The sequence below is a fragment of the Dermacentor variabilis genome, chromosome 3, assembly GCF_050947875.1.
Source record: "Dermacentor variabilis isolate Ectoservices chromosome 3, ASM5094787v1, whole genome shotgun sequence".
Classification (NCBI taxonomy): domain Eukaryota; kingdom Metazoa; phylum Arthropoda; class Arachnida; order Ixodida; family Ixodidae; genus Dermacentor; species Dermacentor variabilis.
This window is the reverse complement of record NC_134570.1, coordinates 229,904,253-229,921,027: the sequence shown is the minus strand read 5'-3', so window position 1 is coordinate 229,921,027 and position 16,775 is coordinate 229,904,253. Positions and strand designations below refer to the sequence as shown.

Sequence of the window (16,775 nt, the reverse complement as noted above, 5' to 3'; positions counted from 1 at the left end):
GTTTCTTAGTGGCTATGGTGTTGGGCTGCTAAGCACAAGGTCGCGGGATCGAAAACCGGCTACGGCGGCCGCATTTCGAGGAGGCGAAAACACCTGTGCACTTAGATTTAGGTGCACGTTAAAGAACCCCTGGTGGTCAAAACTTTTGGAGACCCCTGTATGGCGTGCCTCATTATCAGAGTGTGGTTTTGGCATGTACAGTCAAACCTGGATATAACGAAATTGACAAAAGTTCGTAATTTTTCGTTATATTCAGGTTTTCGTTACATGCAGTTTCAGGTTAAAAGTGGTAAGGATCATGCCAAAACGAAATAAAAATGCGACAGATATCAATTGAAGTGAACTTGCCATTCAAAGAATTTATTTAATGGAGAAAAACTGCGTAATTTTTGCTTGTTGTTTTTGCCCGATCGAAGCCACTACTCGGCGGTCCAAAGAAACTAAGGCATCCAGGGCTGCTTCATCGTCTTGCGAGCCAACGAAACGGCACAGAACGTCCACCGCGTCCATCAGTTCCCTTGCGGTAGGCACCGCACAAGACGTGTCAGGCTGTGACGGACCGTCACCTTCAAGGCTATCTTTAACTGTTTCCACAAGTGCCGCATCAGTCATCTCTTCCGTAGACACAGTGCCGTTGTCCACGAACAAAAAATCGCACAGTTCAACACCGTCGGGCACCCCACCGTTCATGCATAGTTCACCCCACGCTTCTGCGACCTCAAGTGGGCTTGAAGGTTTGTCTTCAGGGATTGTAGCTTGAATGGCCCGATTTACCTGAGCATTGGCAAAGCAATTGGCGATCACTTGTGATCCGACCTCTTGCCACAACGCAGCAAGCATTTGGATTGCTTGGTAGATATGCACTTTCGTCGGCCGTTCAAGGTGGATGTCCAGGAGCATCTGTTGTATCAATCGACGGCGGTAGCAGCATTTAAAGCTGTTAATAATCCCTTTGTCCAAGGGTTGTATGAGAGAAGTGCAGTTAGGGGGCAAATACTGCAGCTCGACGTTCGAAAGCTGTAGGCCTTCCACATGGTGCACGGAGCAGTTGTCAAGCAGCAAACAAATGCTGCGGCCTTGTCGTTTGAAATCTTGGTTGAGCTCCTTCAGCCAGTCGGAAAAAATTGCCCGCAACATCCAAGCTTTGGAGTTTGCCACATATTTTACTGGCATCCGCCTTGTTCCTTTCAAACATCTGGGCCGGGCATTGCGGCCAATAACCAATGGGATTCGCTTATTGCTGCCATCAGTGTTGGCGCAAAGCGAAACCATCACGCGGAGTTTACTTTGCTTTCCACCGCTGCAGTCTTCTCCCTTTAGTGACAACGTGCGGCTCGGTAACATTTGATAAAACAGGGACGTCTCATCAGCATTATAAATGTCGGCAGCTTCACAGCGGCTGAAAATGCCGGGAAGCTTCTCGGCCACCCACGAGGCAGCAGCATCGCTGTCTGCGGAGGCAGACTTGTCAGATATCACCTTTCCGACGACACTGTGCCGGCTTTTAAATCCTTGTAGCCAGCCCTTACTCACTTTGAAGTCGTCGTGGCCCAGGATGCAAGCAAAATCTATGGCTTTCTGCTGCAAAATCGCGCCACTTATGGGCACGTTTTGTGCTCGTCTGTCCAAAAACCATGCAAACACGGCGTTGTCCACATCAGCATAGGTCTACGTCTTCATTCTTTTCTTCTTGGCACTTGCGCTCGACTCCATTGCAGTGCGGATACTCTGTTCTGCAGCAAGAATGGTTGACAGGGAGCTGGCTGGTATATTGAAGCGGGCAGCGACATCTTTCTTTTTTTCGCCGGCGGTAACCGCATTCAAAATTGAGAGCTTATCTTCAAGCGACAAAACTTTGCATTTCTTCACAGCGGAACTCATCGCAACGAACCGACACCGTAAACACACACCTGCACACGCACATCAGCAGGCTGACGAAGAAGGCTTACCGTAAGTGCGCCGCAAGACACCACAAAGAATTTGTCATAGTAGTGCCACCTAGTGTCAAGCTACAAAATGAAAGCTTAAAGGTTGCTACAATTACCAAGGAGCGGCGCTCAACATCATCATCATCACCGAGATTTGCTTGTTTGTTGCGATTGCAAGCGTTCTGCTTGCGGTCTACTTTACCTTTCGATATAAAAACTTACTTAAACAATATTCATTAAAGTTGCGCACTGCGCGGTCGAACTTTGGGCAAAACATTACAAGATACAGCTCGATGATCTGTGCCGCGAATTTGTTACATCAAGGTCAACCGCCGCAACGCGTTCGTTACATGGAGGTCACCTATACATGGGCTTGAATGGGGGATGTGTTGGGGAATTGAAAAATTTCGTAAAATCCAGGAATTCGTCACACAGAGGTTCATTACATAGAGGTTCAACCGTAAAACCCCCATAATTTAATAATCTAATGTAAGTTTAAATATGGAAGCATTCACCAAAGGTTCAGCGACATCAAGCAAAAATTTAAAAAACACAGTAATTGCTCGAAAACTGCAATAAACGAAACGCGATTGCCTATCTTCTCCGTCGAACCACCGCGATCCACCACCGCCGTCGCTTTTGCTCATGAAGCAGCACCAGAAATTAAGCGTTCGCCTGGCAAGCTTTTATACGTGTTAAAGCACCCAACTACGCAACAGTTGTTTCAAGATATAGCTGAAGGCTTACAGAAGCATTAAATCACAATCAAGAACGCAAACATGACAGCGTGGGAACAGTGCTCGCCTGAGCCCACATACGCTTCACAGCCTTGGCGACAGGTGGTGGTGTTGGCGTTTTGCACATGGCGTATTGTCGTCCCGGACAGAGCATCAGCTTGCACCGTCTTGGATGTCATGGACATTTACTGCGTGGCGAGTGGTGCAAGCTTCGTTCCGTCCGCAACCCAATTATGGTCTTCCTGTAAAAATGTGGCTGCACATTCTTGGTTTCCAATTTGCTCTAGATGGCAGATTGCCCTAACTGGCAGCAAGCTAAGGAGAAGCTTGAAACCAGGACTCAGGAATTCAGCGCGTTGTCATGTCCATTGACGGCTCAAGCGAAATTTCTTCGCACACTTCCGTTTTCCTTTCCTAAGTACGTGGCATATGTGTCTCCTGTTCCAACCCGAACCAAGCTTATCTTGGAAAGGGTCCTCTTTCATTTTCTCTGGAAAGGGTTAACTGGTTGTGCAGCTTGGCAGGTGCGTAAATTGCCCGAATTCTCGACCTGGGTACCGTGGCTACTGCACTCACAAACTACCTGTTCTGTAATTATCGGCATCTAATTCAACGGCAAAGTAAAAAAACGCTAGTTTAGAGGCCACCGCGGCCCATGAAACACGTGCAAATGCCGAAATGAAGACAAACTTCATGCGCACGCCATTGCTGGCCCGTGCGGCTTGCCCGCGGCATCTTGGTGTCGGTTTGACCGTGAATTCTTTGTCTCTGTTTTGCCACCTTGCAAAATGGCATCGGCAGCATGGTTGAGGTGCTGTTGGTGTTTTTCCGCGATGCAATGCGGTGTGCTGATTGGCCGGAGCAGCGCATTCAAATCCCGCTGGCTAAAGCGCACCTGCCATTGGCTGCTGTGCGGGAGGGAGCGGCAGCTGCTTCCTACGATGCCGCCCCTTGCTCCGTCCCCATTAACAGACGTCTCCTTGCGAGCTGCTCATCATCTTGCACTAGCTTTTAGATTATTTTGCCAGCTTTTTTTTTTCACTCGTTCTGTGGTTTTCACCATCATTGATGCACGTGATGCTGGGAATGAAGCACAAGACAGTGCAGATGTCCGGTGCACAGAAGCACTCTGTGCGACTTGTACTTTCATTGAACTTCCGATCTTCCTCAATGAGTGCCGGCTGCGTAGACGCTTGCAGCGGCAGAACTGTGCTGTCGGCTGTCACCAGTCAAGAATCCGACACACTGAGTGTGCCTGGAGCCGCAAGAGCTTATTAGAAGCTCTGCAGGAGCTTTCTAATAAAAACATGTGTTCAACTTTAAGGCCTGTTTTCTCAGAATGGATTTTTTCGCTAGTAGTGGTTCTGGGGAAGATGGTATCTCAAGAATCGCTCTTCAGATTTGGGTGCCGTTTTTTTTTTTTTTTAAATCTGTTTCTGACCGACTTTGCCAGGGTGTAACAAGCTTACTTTTTGAAAGCTGGTGCATTTAACTTATAATAAGCAATTAATTTTTGACGAATGTGGTCATTACTGGCTACATCAAATAGTTGTGTTAAAACTTTTTGGAGGGGAAGTTTAAAAAAAAAGGGGGCTTTGTAGCCTCCTGGGATATCTATCAAGGGATCATCACAGTGAATTTCAGCTTCCTACGATGTCCTGGGATTTCTCCAGGCTCTTTCTCAGGCATGCACATGAACCACCTAGTTAGAACTCAATAACCTTGGAACTAATAAACACATCTTCATGAAACTTTGCAATTCCTTATAGTTTGGTGGTGTGAACATACCCAGATATCTTAAAAAATAAAGAAGTTCGCTCTCCTGAGTAGCCTTCCCCCTTAAACGGCCTGCCGTAAAAGTACGGTCGGAACTTGCTAATTGCCCAAACACCCTCTAAGCACTCTTTTCCAGTGGTTGAGCAGCTAGTCTCAGCAAGGCTGACACTGGCTTGCATGAGCAATGATACATTCTGCACCATCTTGCCACTGCACAAGGATTGTGCCAGTATGAATTGGTGTCAGCGTGTTCGTTGAAATGAGCAAGTATTGGGGCAGCTTGCAAATGCTGGCACAATTCAATCACTGTTGCTCGTTGGCCCAAACGAAAGCCGTTCTCGAGAATCCCTCCACAAAGCACCTATAATATGTGCACAAACCAAGGAAGCACTGTATAGCCTTCTAGCCTGTGAGTGGTGAAAAGTCAGCAACGGCAGCTAATTTTTCAGGGTCTGGTTGGACGCCTTTAGGGCCAACTACATGGCCTAGAAATCTGAGCTCTTGGAACCCAAAGTAACACTTTTTAGGCTTGATTGTGGGATTGGCAGTACGGATCGCAGCAAGGACACTTGTAGGTCGTGCGAGATGTTCGTCAAACGTGCTTGGGAATACGACAATGTCGTCCAAATATAAAAGGCAGGTTTGCTATTTGAGTTAAGCAAGGACGGTATCATATTTCATGACGACATTGTGGAATAACCAGTTGAAAGTAGCACTTGTCTTGTGTTAGATCTTCCTCTTGTGCCATGTCTTTTGCACTTTAAGAATTTGTTAAGTATGCACCAACTAGGCTCCACAGAAAGAAGTTCTTTTAAGCCATATCCATATTTACTTGCTTAATGATGCACTTTAAAAAAAAAACGACGCACATTCAAGGGTGCGATAATTGCGTGGGGTTAATCTTTTGCAAAAAGAAGTTTTTTTTTATCCCACGTTTGCTGCAGGATGACAACAGGTCAACAAAAAGGCAGCTGCCGCTGTAACAATACAGGACATCAAAACAAGAATGGCGGCCAGTGGAGCAAGCCGAACATGCAGAACACGATTTCTTTTCTTCTCGTGAGCACATTACGTGCGTTGAAACAGTTTTTTTCCATATCAGGAATGAATAATATCGTTAATATTGGCAAGTGTGCGGCAATAATGTACATTGAGGGGACAGAAACAGAGATGGGCGCGCTCAACTGCCAGTGACATAGAAACACATGGCGGGCATGCTGCAAAAACTGTCATTTGTCTTCACTACAATCTTAATATGGCATATTTCCGCTAAGGGTGGGCGAAAATCTTAGCTGTGTTACCAGCATCGGCGTATGAATAGGGTACACTTCTGACGTATCAACCTAAATGTGGCTACTGTCGTTGCCGCTCGCAATTTGTTGCATACCCACGAGTGCAAACGAGAGGAATCGAAAGGTGCTTTTTTTTTGTTGTTGTTGTTGTTGTCGACGGCAACCATTATAAAGCCTACAAATAATAAAGCCAAGGCAAGCTTGGTTGTAGATTTCTTTTTTTTCTTGGTAGTGTGGAAAGTGATGAAAGGAATAAAATGGGGCATCTGCTTAAGATTCTGTTTGGTACGTGCAGACCGCTAGGTAAGTCTTGAAGAGTAGTTCGCGTAGCATTCGACAGCATTTGACAGATGGTAATTACAACCATCATCAGCCAGACTTGGCAGACGACATATCGCTGCGGCAAGTTTGGGGTGCGATCATTATGCGGGAAAGAAAGAGAAAAAAATCTAATTTTGACAACAAAATTAAGGGGTGCAATCATTACAAGAGTGCAATCATTATGCAAGTAAATATGGTAAGTGGTGAATGAGTGAGTGGTGAATGCATCTGGGCACCTAGGTGAAACTGAGAGATCAGCAATCGTGTACATCCGCATCACTACTGCTCACCACCAGCTACACACTTCGTCTGCTGTCTGGCTACTAATAAGCAAATTACCAGCTCTGCAGCTTTGCGAAGATTACATTGAAAGTACATGCTACGCACAAGGGCACAAAGTCATTTTGAAGCAGTTTTTGGACCAAGTAAATTTGCATTTTGGAGCAGTTTCGTGCAGACAAAATTTCATTCTGGAGAAATTTAGAGCAGATGAAATTTCATTTTGAAGCAGTTCGAAGTGAGCCAATCTGAGTTTTGGTGGAATAAAGGGATGGTGCACTTCGAAACTATGATGGAGTACAGAATAAACCAACACAAGCACTGTACTGCAACTGTCCTAAGCAACGTTTTAAGCTGAATTTTGAAGCAGGTTACCAGGATACTGAAGCTGCCTAGTACATGCAAATTTTGGTAGCAATCCCAAAAAACATGCACTCTGCAATAGTTAGTCCGAAATTTCGGAAAGTAGCCCAAGACATTTTTATAGATACATTTTTCTTTAATGTCTCGACAGTGTAGGTGGAGCGCCTGGAAATGCACTTCACCAACAGACCTAACGGAGAAGCCAGAATTATGAACTATTGTGGTTTACTCAGAGTCATTTCTACATAATAGAAACGGTTTCGCCTTGTCGCAAGCCAATCAGAACACAGGGCGGTAGATGCTCACTTTGTATCTATAGCGCACTGTAATATGGAAGAGTGGGTCGAGTGGCAGTTGAACTACATATTACTGCACTGACCCTTATGATGATAGCAGAAAATGTTCTAAAATTATGCGGTCCAATCGACACGGTAGCAATTTCTGGGTCATCATATGTCACTGCAAAACCAGAGAGCCGCAATCGACCCTGGGCTCATCTAACGTAAAAATATACCAATCTGTTTTTATACCAAATCTGCCATTAGCCCTTCGTGATAGGTCAAAATGGCTAACACCTCACTTATATGGGCCCGAAAATAGACTGGAATAGTTTAGGGTGTGTGTTTAGGGTGTACTAGAATACGGCTGAGTGGGTCAAGCAGTGCGGTGCTCCCTATAGCTGAGGCGCAAGAGAATGAAAAGTAGGTTGAGGGCCCAAACTGGATATTAGGGAGGCACACGCTGCAGCGGGTCGAGCGGGCGGCATCTCTGTCCCCAGGGCTGATATATGGCCATTCCAACTGCAGCAACAACTGCCAAGAGTGGAAGCCCGCTTACGCCAGCCACTTGCCAGAAGCGCTTAAGGTCCAGTGCTATAGGCGCAAAAATTACAAGAATCTGTGCAGGAGGCGCCATCGCACACTGTGTGGAATTTCGGAGAATGAATCCACTCGCTGTTTGTGGCCACTGCTAGGGCACACATGACGAAGCCATTCTGGTACATAGTGGTGCAATTTCGGTCAATTATGTGCGTTTGACGCAGTTCGGCACAGGAATTTGCATTTGTATCAAAATGGTGCAATCGGCACAGGAGTCCCAACCCTGTATGCATTGAGAGCCAATTTATCCCAAGTTACGTTTCACTCCAGTTGGCCTTTAACCAGCAAGCATTCCTGCTCTGTTGCTGCCCCAGTCCTCTCGTGGTTCACACAGAGTCAGCATTCAGTGAATAGCACCATACCCACTGCAGCGGCAAAGTTGTGGCCAGACGCACCGAGAGTGCACCGCACACTAAGCCTAATCTAAGCCAGACAGGAGGCAACTCACGCATCTCCTCGGTGAACTGCTCTGCCTCCTGGGCCGTCAAGCAAAGGCGGGTGTCGGCTGTGATGTCGACTCGTGCCCCCTGACAGAATGGGTATTCGGGGTCCACCTGCATGACATCGGTGTGGAATTCATGAGGCACATATGATCTGGGCTGGCCAAGGAAATGCAAATTCACACTGTATTTTATAAATTATAATACCAATTTTCTACTCTGTAGCAAAGAAGCTAGTGTATTCGGGGTCCACCTGCATGACATCGGTGTGGAATTCATGAGGCACATATGATCTGGGCTGGCCAAGGAAATGCAAATTCACACTGTATTTTATAAATTATAATACCAATTTTCTACTCTGTAGCAAAGAAGCTAGTATATGATATTTTGCGCTTTGCTGTTTTTTTAGTAGATGCTTCTGAATGATGAACAAGGACAGCTTGTTTTAAACCCTGTGACAAACTTACATGTGGACGCATTCTGCAGTCTTGTGCTAGCTAACAGCACACTAACAGAAAGGCCCACACATGCCCTGCGAATGATGTTTAGAACTCAGCGACCAAGGTACTCTGCTTGGAGTCTTCTATCAAGCTTGCTGCGCAATAGGTGACTCTTCACTACTGTGTATTCATACCAACTACTGTATTCATACAAGAAAATGAACACTGGCCTTGCAAGCCACTCTGCTAAGCCACTGCACGAGTTGACATTAGCCAGCCAGCATTCACCATGTTTCATTGAAAAAGCAATGCCATTCATTTGCGACCGCTGTGTTTTGGTTCTTTTCTGAAGAACACCGACTTTTCGTTACTCCATATGTTCTATGGCTTATCTAGTTAGAGTTGTCTAGACACCGAGGTCACTTGGACTGTCTCCAGTCTACTCGAGGCTTCTGAGGAGTAAGACAGTGCCTTTGTTTTGATTCACTATTGATTCACTATGCACAACATTCACTTTTCAATTCAAGATTGAATAGTCATGTATTCGCACACCCCTACTGCAGTAGAACCTCGTTGATACGATCCCGTTACATACATTTCCTGGCATCATTGCTCGCGATCGCTCTCTTCCTGCGTACTTCCCGTGCTGGTGGTAGTGCCATGTGAAGAGTGCAGAAACTTAAATGGAGGAAAAGTGGGTGGCACGAGAAATGCTGTCCTGACGAGAGTTCCTTATACAGTGTTTTGACATATATGCAGTGTAAGCATTATGACTATTTCTTAGGGATGTGCGAGTAGACTTCAAATCGAATATCGAATCGAACCAAGGAAAACAAGCTGAATGTTGAATTGAGCATAGAATATTTGAAAATTTAACAAAAAGCTTTACGCTTAGGAATATTGTGCAAAAAACAAAACATGGTGCTGCACATGTCCACTCACATTATTGTGACAAGAATGTTGCCAGCTATAAGAAACTCAGATACCTAGGAATCAAGATGTAATATAGCATGGTCTACTTTTATTTTTTAAGTGAAACGTCAAATTAGTATTACAACATTGATAACAACTCACTTTGTACATGAAAGCCTGGAACATATTTTTTATCAGTAGACTTACTGTTGGATAGAATGAATTGATTTTTATCTCTCTGAAGCTGAAGAAATAGAGAAGTTATGCTGTCTTGAATACTGATTAGGTTCAAAGTTTAATGGTTGGCCATGCTGTGCTTAAGGGGGGGCGCGGATTTTGAAAACCGAAAATCTTGGAAAAAATTCTATTTTTTGGAACTACTTATTTCGGCATCTATAATAACTAATTTAGACGGCATCAAAATGATATGACAAAAATGCTCCGTAAGTGTCAGAAAAAAATTATTTTATCAGCTCAAATGGGGAGAAAGGAATTAAAAAATGTGCAGTGACACTGGAGCTCTCTGGTTTGTCGGGCCGCCAAGCACCACCGTCTTTGCATTGTGACAGTATCATTCCAAAAAGCTCAGTGAGTACCGCCTTCCAGTTCCCTGCATACGTGCTGATGATGGTTGCACAGGAAAAGTGCAAACGTGAAACAATCGGGGGCTGGTTTGCCGAAGCTCGCAATGCACGCATCCGTCTTATTGGCTCAGTGGATCAGCAGGCGCCTTCTGATTGGCTGTGGCTATGGCAACTAGCGCCCGGATTCTGCTGTTCATCCACCGTTGTTGTAAGCAGCAGTGTAAGCAGCAAGTTGACCCTCTCTAAACAAAACAAAAAAAGAAAGCTTGGAACTGGACACGCACCTAGTGGAAGAGAAGCATAAGCCATCTCTACTTCCCATGGCAAGAAAAAGGTGGATGTTTCAAGTTTCAGACGAGCCGATAAGATCGTGCTGGAGATATGTCACTGCATCGTGCAATCTCATACTGCATTGGCAATAACACAACAGCGAAGATAACCAGTGCCTTTTGTCCTCGTGTGTAGTTTTACTTTGGAGACCGCAGACAATGTGCCGATGCCTGCTCCCACACCTCTCACGCATATGCGGGTTCGTGTTGGTGCATTGTAGATCCTGTTAAGAGACTACAGATGCGCCTAATGTCAGCGTCAGTGGAGGCATTTTAGTGTGCTTTTATCACTTTGTGCGTAATTATTATTTCCCAGTTTTGAAGCTTGAAACGCATATTGACACATGTACTTGTTTATCTTTTTCGGGTGACCACTTTTCACTGTCTAACAAATGTTATCACGCTGTGCGGGACGGGCCCGCATGCATTGCAAGTTTCTTGAATGTTATCGATGGTTCTTTCTGCTGTGTGCTGTCCCCGAAGCTTGCGTAATCCAACTGCATGTGAGCCGCGAATTGTGTCGAACTTTCTGGAAGAAACGCGGGCACCAGCGATTACTCTGGAACTTTTGACGGCTCATGTATAAAAGCCGACGCGCTTGACCGCCACACCAGATTTCGAGGATCGCTGACCGCGTTCGCTGCTATCGCTGTGCTTTGAGTATAACTTGGTATTGTGGGTCCAAGTTCGCCCAATAAAAAGTTAGTTTCATAGTTCACAGTTTTGCCACTGTATTATTCACTATTACTACTGCATGACAATATTTTCCCAGTTTTTTTTTTTCAGTTTTTGTGTTTTTCTCATACAGTTTCTTTTAAAGTCTCAAATTGTGGGATCAACACTGTGTCCTTTCCACTCATTCAATTCTCATCTTATTTTCTGTCTGAATGATGGTGAGTCGGAGAGTGCACAAGAACTATGATATAGTGTCTTAGGACACTGCAATATTTTGAAATCCTGTAAAAATCACCAACAAGAATCTCCATTTGTAAAGCTGCAACATTAGAGTTTCATAGCTTAGGCTAAAGTATAGGTACAAGCATCAAAATGCTATATTGCAGTCTCTGAACATTTAGGAACATACCTGCTTACTTTTAGCTCTCTTGCTGCAGTACATATTTTGCGAGTCGCATTCGATACCGTATTTACTCAAGTCTAACGCACACTTTTTTCCTGACATAAGGGATCAAAACACTGCGTGCCCATTAGAATTCAGCACTACCCTAAATCTACGTTACCATATCGCCATCGGTATTTCAAAATGGCCACCTCATATGCACTTCAAGCCTAGCTGCCGTAGCTTCCCCCATGTGCTGTAGTATGTGTGCTCATAGTGTGTCATACAGTCATCATCATCATCAGCAGCAGCCTATTTTATGTCCACTGCAGGACGAAGGCCTCTACCCACGATCTCCATTTGCCCTTGTCCTGCACCAGCCAATTCCAACTAGCACCCGCAAATTTGCTGATTTCGTCACACCACCTAATCTTCTGTCGTCCTCTACTGCGCTTCCCTTCTCTTGATACCCATTATGTGACCCTAATCGTCCAACAGTTATCTAATCTGCATATTACATGACCTGCAGAGCGCCATTTTTTTCTCTTAATGTCTATTAGAATATCGTCTATACCCATTCACTCTCTGATACAAACCACTCCCTTTCTGTTTCAAAGTTATGCCTAGCATTCTTCGTTCCATTGCTCTTTGTGCAGTCCTCAATTTGTTCTCGTTTCTTTGTCAGTCTCCAAATCTCTGCCCCATATGTCAGCACTGGTAGAATGCACTAATTATATACTTTCCTTTCCAATGATAATGGTAAGCTTCCAGTCAGGAGCTCACGATGTGTGCCATACGCGATCCAACCCATTCTTATACTTCTGTGAATTTCCTTCTCATGGTCAGGGTTCCCTGTGATTAGTTGACCTAGGTAAGCGTACTCCTTCACAGACTCTAGAGGCTGACTGGCGATATTGAATTCTTGCTCCCCTGCCCGGTTGTTCATCATTATCTTTGTTTTCTGCATATTAACCTTCAACTCCACTTTTACACTCTCTCTGTTAAGGTCCTCAATCATTTGTTCTAACTCGTCTGCATTTTTGCTGAATAGAACAATGTCATTGGCAAACCGAAGGTTGCCGAGATATTCACCGTCGATCCTTGCTCCTAAGCCTTCCCAGTTTAATAGCTTGAATACTTCTTCCAAGCACGCAGTGAATAGCATTGGAGAGATTGTGTCTCCCTGTCTCACCCCTTTTTTTATAAGTATCTTCCTGCTTTTCTTGTGTAGAATTAAGGTGGCATAGAACCTCTGTAGATATTTTCCACGGTATTTATGTAAGCAGTCTGTACTCCTTGATTACGTAATGCCTCTAGGACAGCTGGTATCCCTACTGAATCAAATGCTTTTCCGTAATCTATGAAAGCCATATAGAGAGGCTTATTGTACTTTGCGGATTTCTCGATAACCTGGTTAATGACATGGATATGATCCATTGCAGAGTAACCTTTCCTGAAGCCAGCCTGCTCCCTTGGTTGACTAAAGTCCAGGGTTGCCCTTATTCTATTGAAGATTTTTTGGTAAATATTTTATATAACACTAGGAGTAAGCTAATGGGCCTACGATTTTTCAGTTCTTTAATGTCTCCCTTTTTGTGGATTAGTATAATGTTTGCATTCTTCCAGCTTTCTGGGACCCCTGTAGTTGATAGACATTTCGTATAGAGAGCCGTCTATTTTTCAAGCATTACGTCTCCTCCATCTTTGATTAAACTGACTGTTATTCCATCTTTTCTTGCTGCTCTTCCTCGTTTCATGTCTTGCAAAGGCCCTTCTGACTTCATCGCTAGTTATAGGAGCAGCTTCCGTATCCTGTTCATTACTGTTTATAATGAAGGTATCCGGATTCCTCTGGGTACTGCACAGGTCAGTGCAGAATTCTTCTGCTCTTCGAGATTGCTGATGATATTACCCTGCTTATCTTTCAGTGCATACATCTTGGTTTGTCCTATGACAAGTTTCTTTCTCCCTGATTTCAGGCTGCGTCCATTTTTTACGGCTTCTTCAGTTCTTCTCACGTTATAGTTTCGAATATCACTTACTTTCGCCTTGTTGGTCAGTTTTGACACTTGCGCAAATTCTATCTTATCTCTTGAGTTCGACACTTTCATTCTTTGTTGTTTCTTTATTAGGTCCTTTGTTATTTGGGAGAGCTTGCCTAATGGTTGCCTTGGTGCCTTGCCTCCCACTTCAGTTGCTGCCTCTGAAGCCAGCCTCGTAACGGTTTCATTAATTAGCTCTATGTCATCATCGTCATCTTTCTGTTCTAAGGCTGCAAATTTGTTTGCAAGTACCAGCCTAAATTTGTCTGCTTTTACCCTTACTGCCTCTAAGTTCACCTGTTTCTTCTTGACCAATTTTACTATTTCTCTCTTCAAATTGTGCTGAATCCTAGCCCTCACTAACTTATGATCAATGCACTTTACTTTACCTGTCACTTCTACATCCTGCACTATGCTGGGATCAGCATAAAGTATGAAATCAATTTCATTCCTTGTTTCACCATTACGGCTTTTCCAGGTCCACTTTGTTGCTACGCTTCCTGAAAAAGGTGTTCATTATTCTTAGCATATTCCTTTCAGCGAATTCTACTAGCACCTCTCCTATAGTGTTTCTAGAATCGACGCTGTAGTTGCCAATTGCCTGTTCACCCGCCTGCTATTTCCCCCCTTGTACTTTGAAGTCTCCCATTACTACTGTATATCGAGTCTGCACTTTTCTCATCGCTAACTCAGCATCTTTATAAAACCGATCTACTTCTTCATCTTTGTGGCTGCATGTTGGAGCATAGGCTTGTACTACCTTTAGTCTATACTTATTAAGTTTGATTACGACTACGGCTACCCTCTTATTAATGCTGTAGAATTTGTCAATGTTGCCCGCTATGTTCTTATGGATTAAGAATCCTACCCCGTATTGCTTCTTATCTGGCAGACCTCTATAGAAGAGGACATGGCTGTTATTCAGCAACGTATAAGCTTCACCAGTTCTTCTAACCTCACTAAGGCCGATGATATCCCAAACAATATCTGATAGTTCCTTGAACATTACTGCAAAGCTAGCCTCACTCGACAGAGTTCAGCAATTAAAGGTTGACAGGGTCAGTTTTCCTTGGCGGAAACTGACCCTGTCATACAATAAATACTAGAGGCAACTCTGGTGCTAGTGTCTACAGGAGCTGCAATGGGAGCAGTTGTACCAGCATGGGAATTATGGGCAGCAGATGGATTTACCTAAACTTTCAAATGGCTTTGTGACTTTGTAAACTCGTTATTTTCAACAATGTGCTGTGTAACGAATATTAAAATAAACATTATTAAAATTGTCCGATGGCAAGATTCGAACACACGGCCTCTAGTGCAGAAGCCTCTAAGCCATTAAGCCGCCATTAAGCCACAGATGCATGCATCGACAAGCGATGTGAAATGCCCTTATGAATGATCTGCCCAATAACATCTCATCCTGCATGCGTGTTTTTGCTGATGATTGTATATTATATCGACCAATTCGCAGCCTTGATGATCATCGCATTCTTCAAGAGGACGTTTATGGCGTTACCAAATGGAGTGAAGACTGGCAAATGAAACTGGACTCATCTACATGCAAATTACAGTAATACCTCATTAAACCATACCCGCTTAAACAGTAGTTTTGTTTAAAAAGTAGTGAAGTCAGATTCCCGACTAAGTGGCCATAGAACATAATGTGTTTTGTTTCCGCATAAACCGTACCAGTGAATTGTGTACGTATCGGTTAACACGTAGTGTTTCTACTTTTCGTCGTGCAAACACGGCAGTGTGTCATCTCCATCAGGTGGCCTGGCAGAACAACAAGCCCCAGGGATCGGAACAACGAACTCCAAGTGCCCTGTGCGTTCGCACATGAAGCCACATCAACATCATTTCGGTGCCGTCCCAGAGAGCATTGTGGCGTTGTGTAAGCGAGGACCCGCATCATGCCGGAGCTCGGATAAAAACGACACCGAGTGCTCAGCATAGCAGAAAAATTAGACATTGTTTGTGCTATCGAACATGACACAAAGAAGTCGGCACTAGTACGTGACAGGGATCTGCCGTTGACTACGGTGTGCGGCATTTGGAATGCGAAGAAGTTGCTCAGGAGCGCTGCCGCGACCCCGAAGAGATGGCAGCTACGAGGTTTGACTTTTCGTCATCGTTGTCTCTGTTGTTGCCGAACTGTCAGCTAGCAACAGTGATGAGGATGACACGGAATGCGACAGCACAGGCGATTCAGGCCCGACAGTGGCAGAAGCTGCGCATTACGTCAGCCTCATGAATGCAATCGTCGCGACGAGAATAGCACCCCGTGACTTCTGCAGCGCTACCGCGCGCATGCACGGATAATACGTAACGCCAACGAGGAATCTGTCATGCGAGTGTTTGCTGAGAAGAGGGGGGATGGCTGAAAAGCTGCCTCGCAGCTTCAGTAAGTTTGAGGCTGCTGTCGTCGCTGCTAGGCCACCGCAGCATCAAACAAAAATAACACTTTTGTCACACGAAGTGAATAAATACTGCAAGTTTTTTTCTTCTTTCATCGCACTCTCTCTGAGTTCCGTTTTTGACAGGTAAGTGGTCAATCTCATGCTAGTTCAGTTAAACAGTACTACCGTTTAGTACATGCTTTTTTCAAGTTCCAGCCAACTACGGTTTCACGAGGTTTCACTGTAATGCCATTCATGCGAAAAACTTCAAATCATAGCTTTTCCTAGTATATAAATACAAATCTAGTATCTCAGGTGTTAGCATATAAATATCTAGGTGTTAATCTTACACCGAGCCTTTCCCGGGCCTACCACATCACAACTATATGCGCAAACGCTTCCAAATCTCTTGGGTGTATTCATCGCAACTTGCATAAATGCCCGTCCAACATCTGTAAATTAGTATTCCTATCATTTGCAAGCCCCCAGTTTGAGTTCGCATCCCTTATGTGGTCTCCCTACCATAATTACTTAATTAACATGGCAAGCTGAATACTTAATGCGCATGTTAGAAGCCATCCAAAACCAAGCGGGTCGATTCAATTCCTGCAATTACAACTACCAGTCAAGTATTACTCAAATAAAACTACATTTCCCTGCAATCACTAAGCAGCCGACGTGACATCGCACTCCTGTCCTAGCTCCATAGATACGTTCACCGCATGAAGTCACCAAATTTGCCACTGGAACACGCGTCTTGCACATCACGACAACTTCATAATGATTTGAGCCTTACTCACATTTATCAGAACACTTAACGCATTTAACTTCTTGGCTCCACCACGCACAATTCGGGTACGGAATTCGCTTCCTAACAGCACTGTTGCACAAATGAGCAATGATGAATTTAGACAACTACTGAACTTTTTTTCATCATAACAAATATATTCATTTGTACACATGTCATGTCATATAATACGTGTCACATATGTACCATG

At 44.4% G+C, this 16,775-nt stretch overlaps 1 protein-coding gene across 5 annotated transcripts in view; it reads right to left on the bottom strand.

The window, feature by feature from the left end:
- Positions 1 to 16,775, bottom strand: part of Ube4B (Ubiquitination factor E4B) — a 547,587-nt gene that overhangs the window by 249,202 nt on the left and 281,610 nt on the right. For all 5 annotated transcript variants that reach the window (XM_075686926.1, XM_075686927.1, XM_075686925.1 and 2 more), the window contains one exon: positions 8,023 to 8,128. In XM_075686926.1, the coding sequence (XP_075543041.1) occupies positions 8,023 to 8,128 (106 nt within the window). The remainder of the gene's footprint in view (positions 1 to 8,022; positions 8,129 to 16,775) is intronic.